At 31.8% G+C, this 6,417-nt stretch overlaps 1 protein-coding gene across 3 annotated transcripts; it reads left to right on the plus strand.

Annotated features, from left to right (window-relative positions):
• Positions 1-913: 913 nt before the first annotated feature.
• Positions 914-5,974, plus strand: LOC145803385 (GDSL esterase/lipase At2g03980-like). Of its 3 annotated transcripts, none has more exons than XM_082896636.1 (7): positions 918-2,348; positions 3,816-4,049; positions 4,406-4,548; positions 4,644-4,820; positions 4,931-4,984; positions 5,424-5,676; positions 5,769-5,974. In XM_082896636.1, exons 1-7 carry the CDS (start codon positions 2,186-2,188, stop codon positions 5,957-5,959), a joined length of 1,215 nt encoding a protein of 404 aa, XP_082752762.1. In that variant the 5' UTR covers positions 918-2,185; the 3' UTR covers positions 5,960-5,974. The 3 variants fall into 3 exon arrangements, with proteins under 3 accessions (XP_082752763.1, XP_082752762.1, XP_082752764.1); XM_082896638.1 differs by having other exon boundaries at positions 5,424-5,607; XM_082896637.1 differs by lacking the exon at positions 4,931-4,984 and having other exon boundaries at positions 914-2,348.
• The last annotated feature ends 443 nt before the right edge of the window (positions 5,975-6,417 follow it).

The raw sequence follows: 6,417 nt of genomic DNA on the forward strand, positions 1-6,417 counted from the left end.
TATGAAATTTATATTAAAATAAATAACATTCAAAAATAAGAAACATCCTATTAAAATTTCGCGTTAAACCTCGTTGATAGTTTCTCATAGTGATGTAAGAGTGTTTTGGGAAGGTGGTTAAAAGTTTTTTTTTTTTTTTTTGACTTTTTTGTGAAAAAGGAAAGTGAGTTAAAAACTGAGAAGTGGCTTTTAACTCACTTCCCAAAATAGGTTGTACTGATTTTAATTATTCATACGTGCTTGAATCTATTGGAATATAGATAAGGAAAAATAAGGTCGAACAAATTCTAAGACAGTGGAATAATCAATTAATTTTAAAATAAATTATCTAATCCAGTTGAATAAATTCTTGAATTTTAATAAAATAAAAAATAATAAAATTGTAAATATTGAAAATGATTTAATCAAATAAATAAAATACTAAGACATGCAATCTATCACATACATCATATTCATAATAATAAAATACTAAGACAGTGGAATCTATCACATATTCATATTCATCATACTCATATTGAAAACGTGGTAATAACTTTAAGTACTTCAAGGGTGAAATATAATTAGATCAAATTTTAGGATATGTCAGTATAATTTACCCAATTTATTTTGTATGAAATTTATATTAAAAAAATATTTCAAAGCTCGAAATTTGTAAGATTTGAATGGCCCGAATTCAAAACGATGTGATTTTGAATTTTTTTTTCTTTCTTTTTTTCTCCCGTTTTATTAGTCATGCAGAAGAAGATTCCGAGCCCGAATTCAAAACGACGTGGTTTTGATTTTTTTTTTTATTTCTTTTTTCTCTCTTTTACCTGTCAAACAGAGGAAGGGAGTAAGAGAGTGAAGAAAGGGAAAGAGAAGAAAGGGGAGCCGATCTTCTCACGCCGTCGCCATCGCCATCGCCATCGCCATCGCCATCGCCATCTCCATCTCCGTCTCCGTCGCCGCCTCCTCCTCCTGCTCCTCTTCCGTCACTGCTGCGACCACCACTGACGCCGTTACACCACCTCCGTCGCCGCCCTCTCTCTTCTCCTCTTCTCTTTTTCTATATGCATGTGTGTGTGTGTGTTTCATGTTGATTTTCCAGATCTGTATATATGTGTGTGTGTTTCATGGATTTGTGGGTTTGATTTGTTTCATGGATTTGGCTTTGATTTTCATTCCAGATTTGGCTTCTCCTCTATCTCTTTCCTCTCCTCTCTTCTTCTTTCTTCTTCCTTCTTCCTTTGCGAGTCATGGAAAGGAAGAAGAAAAAAAAAAGAAAAGAAAAAAGAAGCCAAGACGACATGACCTAGCGGGACTGACCATGTATATACAATTTGTGCTTATAGAATTATATTAATCATTGTTTGAGATTGACTTTTTTAGTAACTTTTTTTTTTAGAAACTGAAAAATTATTGCCATATTTGAAAAGTTGCTAAAGAAAAATTGTTGCTATATTTGAAAAGTTGCTAAAAAATAAATTATTCGTGAAAAATTTGACTTGGAGCCAAACACCCACTCAATCTCTATATATATTTGCTTGGAGCCAAGTCTCTCCCAATACTAAAGTGCAAGTTATTCCACTGCACTGCCCAACTTGTTTCAAAGGCTATGGAGAAGGTTTTTTTAAAGACGCTTTTCTTTGCCATCCTCCTTGTGTCTGTGTCTGGTTAGTCTCTCTCTCTGTCTCTCTCATAAATTTGTGGAATATGAATTACTCCATAATGAATGTGGTCTATAAATTTAATTTGTTGAATAATTTTTCTCAGTACATAGTGGTGCTGAAACACCTAATTAGTCACTAATCACTAGTCCAGCTGCTCTGTGTTCTAAGAAAACTGAGAAGCAACCAAGCGATTAAACACCCCTATATACCTATCTTGATCCCCTGCAAGTATCAATTAGCAGTATAGCGCTTTAAATGATCTCTCATTCACTTTTACATATCAGAATTACAGTATATTCTTGACAATGACTTCTTCTATCAGCTCTGCTCTTGCATGTCATCTCATTAATTTTATTTATTTTTCTTTTAAAGACTCTTTTAACAGTCAGTCGTCTAGCTGGAATGTTAGAATTTATCTATAAATACATACATACATACAGACCATCTCTTCTAGTAAAAAACCACCCGTATTCATTGTGGGTACACTAATTCTTTTTTTACTTTTGCTTTCTTCTTCTTCTCGTTCTCTTCCATTCATGACTCAAGCATCCGCGTTGTTTGTGTTCGGAGATTCAATTGTTGACGCAGGAAACAACAAGATTGAAAGTTGTATCACGAAACATTTTTACCCTTATGGTGTCGCCTACAACAATCAATACACCGGCCGCTTTACAAATGGATTAACTGCCGATTTCATGGGTACCTTACTTACTTACTTACCTAACATTATTTTCAAGTTTCCTTGAGTTTTGTTTTTGCTGTGAAGGTTATTGTGTATTGGTGTTTTAGGTGTTATTTTTCATGAGTGTTTGTTTCTGTTGCAACCTTGCCAAATATTGGTGTCTTTCTGTTGAGATTTTTTTTTTGGGTGGTTCTTTCTCTCCCTTTTCATTATCTGGCTATACTCTTTTTAAATTGGACCTAATGCCAGTAAAGATTTCATTTTCCATATAAAAAAAAATTGAAAAAAAAGAGGAAAAGCTTACTCTGACCAAATCGATTGTAAAATCTGTAAGAATATATGGAAACCATTATCTATAGTTGTAATGTTTTGTTATATGTATATTTCTCAATTTTCAAAAATCGTAAAATTAAAAGTTTTAAATTAATTTTTTGGAGATATCTTAAATTTTCCTTTTAAATTTTTTTAGAGAGAATAGATTTAGGAAAATCAAGAAAGGAATTTTTTGTTTTTTATTTTAAAAATCAAAACTAATGAGATAATTAATATTTTTTTTATAATTATTGGTTTGATGGGTTAGTCAGTAGCCTTTTTAAAAAAAAATTAATTTTCAATTGAAAAATTTAGATATTTAGTTAAAAATATTGGAGTTCCCAAATGATCACTTTTGGTTAATATATAGTGTAGATATTCACTTTTTGTTTTACCAATAATAATTTCATTTTTTTATAAAAAAAATAAAAAGATTACCCAATCAGTTGTAAAATCTGTTGGAATATGTCAATAGTTGTAAATGAAATATACAGGGTTAAAATTAACATAAAAAATAGTAGGAAATATTTTAAAAAACTAAGATTACATATCGAATTAAATTTATTATGGAAGGCAAAACTAGTCAACACCTTCCAAGGCACTTTATATGGCATAAAATCAATCAGTGGAACCTTTTACTATTTTATTTTATTTTATTTTTTTAATTTTATTTTAAAGTAGTAAAAATCAATATTTACTATATGGAAAAATTAGTGAAACATTACTCTCTAATTTCTGGTAGTAAGAGGGATCCAATATGATTTTTCTTATTAGTTAAGCTTCCTCAATAATATTATTAGAGAAATTTCATTTTGTCATTCAGAAATTTCACAAATTTGTGATTTGTAAGATCACTTATATAAGTTCATGAAAATTTACGTAATTTTTTGTAAAGTTACATACGGTGTTATGGTGTATATTACATACCAGACTTCTTTTATCAACTCTGCTCTTGTATGTCTATCTCATTAATTTTTTTTGTTTTTTTGTTTTAAAATCTCTTTTAATAGTCAGTCGTCGAGCTGGCATAGAATGTTAGAATTTATCTATAAATACATACATACAGACCATCTCTTCTGGCAAAAAATCACCCATATTCATCACGAGTACACTAATTCTTGTTTTACTTTTGCTTTCTTCTTCCTCTTCTTCTCTTCCGTTCATGACTCAAGCATCCGCGTCGTTTCCTGCGTTGTTTGTGTTCGGAGATTCAACTGTTGACGCAGGAAACAACAACAAGATTGAAAGGGGTATCACGGCAAACTTTTACCCTTATGGTGTCGACTACAACAATCAATCCACCGGCCGCTTTACAAATGGATTAACTGCCGCTGATTTCATGGGTACCTTACTTACTTACTACTACAACAATCAATCCATCGGTCGCTCTGCCGCTGATTTCATGGGTACCTTACTTACTTACCTACCTAACATTATTTTCAAGTTTCCTTGAGTTTTGTTTTTGCTGTGAAGGTTATTGTGTATTGGTGTTTTAGGTGTGATTTTTCATAAGTGTTTGTTTCTTTTGGAACCTTGCCAAATATTGGTGTCTTTCTGTTGAGGTTTTTTTTTTTTTTGGGTGGTTCTTTCTCTCCCTCTTCATTATCTGGCTATATTTTTACATTTCCAGTTAATAAAATTTCCTTTTGCCAAACCCAAAAAAGCAAAAGGTAACTTTAGTACTAGTACTGTATCCTCTGATTATAGTTTTTTCTTGATTATCCCTACATTTGTTGATCTTATTATTATGGTTTCTTTGCAGCTTTCTCTCTTGTAGATGTGCCACCGCGTCCTGCTTACCACAACTTGATAGAGAGTGACAGAAAAAGAACTACCATCGCCATGGCTAGGATCAATTATGGGTCTTTAGGATGTGGTATCTTTAACACCACCAGACCCCACAAGGTGAATGAAAAAAAATATATGTATTTTTTTTTCTTTTCTTTCCACTCCTTTTTAATCCGTGACCTATTTTGGTTCATTTTCTTTTCTTTTCTCAGAGAGAATGCTTCAATTTAGAACAACAGATCGACTTCTTTAAGGAGACTGTACAAGAAGACTTGCCATATTTGATTCCAGACCCTGATGCTCGCAAACAGTATCTTGCCAAATCTATCTTTTTCATTTCCATGGGAGCCAATGACTACTTTTTCACTTATCCTAAATCAAACACAAAGGTCCTCAATCTTTCCTCCTTTCTTCTTCTTCTTCTTTTTCTTTTCTTTTTTTCTTCTTCTGTACTATTACTGTAAGGAGTCTTAACGACTAGAATTTCATTTATGTGCAGGACCCTAATGAGTTTGCAATCTCTCTCATCTTTGAGTTGAAGATCTACTTAGACGTAAGTAATCTTCTATTAGAGCGATCGATCTATCTAAGACTACTGTTTACAATGTGTGTAGGGTGTTTGGAATTATTTTATTTTATTTTTTTCAAATATTTTTTGTTGACTTATTCTCATGTGAACTTGTTTTAAAATTTTTCAAAAATATTTAGGCTTCTGATTCTACTCAAATGAGACGAATCCAAAAATTAAAAAGAAAAAAAATTGAAAGCAATTCATAAAAGTTAAAAGCAAGTTTTTAAGCTTATCTTGGCATTTTAATCTTTATTTGGAATTTTTCAAAAATGTTTTACTTTTTAAATTCGTCTACATTGAAATAATTTACATTAAAAAAAAAAAGTTGCTAAAAGTAAAAATACACGAAAAAAGATGTCACCTTTTTATTTATTTGTTCCCAAACAAATTAAATCCCTTCTTCAAAATTTTTTTTTGGCAGATATTATATGAGATCGGAGCCAGACAATTCATCGTGAACAACATAGGTCCTCTTGGGTGTTTGCCATCTCTTAGATACAAGACTATTTCTGGGGAGTGCAATGAAGACATGAACAATCTTATCATGCCATACGACTATGGGCTTCCTAAGTGGCTTAAAACTTGGACTCATTATGATTACAGTGGTATTACCTTTGTCTTGGCAGATAGCTATGGTCTTCTTAATCATATGGTCTACCACCCTCATGAATTTGGTAATATAATTTATTTATATATTTAATTTGTTACGGTTTTGGAGTCAGAAAAATGAACACAGTTTCTTTATGTTTTTCTTCTGTTGTTGTAGGGTTTAAAGATGTAAAACACCCATGTTGCGGACAGGATGTAAATGGGGAATTAGAGTGCCCCCCCAACGCCACTCCGTGTAGCAACAGAGATGAATATCTCTTCTTTGATGGTGCACATACCGGCCAAGTGGCCTATCTTAAATTCGCTCTATTATGCGCCAATGCAACAATCTGCAGAGTTATTGAATAAACATGTTTATGAAGTGTTTGGATGAAAAAGACGCTCTCTTTTTTGTTGAAGTTATGGGGACAACAATTAATTGAATGGTGAAATATTTAGTATTTTTCTAGGGTTGTGAACAGTTCTTATCTTTTCTATACCATTTATCTTTTGGGGCAATTACCATTATGTAGTTTTTAGAAAAAATTATTTACAGATGTGTTTGGTTTTCTGCTTCATAGAGTATATATAATTTCCTATGGATGAGTAAGACGGATAATTGGATTTACTAATCAAAAAAATAATGCTATATACAATTAAATTTATTATTTTTTTTAATTTCTAAACACAGAGTTAATGAAACTCACATAAACTCATTGTGTCTAATAATAAGAAAATAATATTAAAAAATCTATTTATATGTAGTATTCTCTACAAGTATTGGGTAGGCCTTGAGGGTTTCCAGCCAGTGTGGTCCTTTGGCCACC

Source organism: Camellia sinensis, chromosome 12 (assembly GCF_055761805.1).
Source record: "Camellia sinensis isolate YWXY chromosome 12, ASM5576180v1, whole genome shotgun sequence".
Lineage (NCBI taxonomy): Eukaryota > Viridiplantae > Streptophyta > Magnoliopsida > Ericales > Theaceae > Camellia > Camellia sinensis.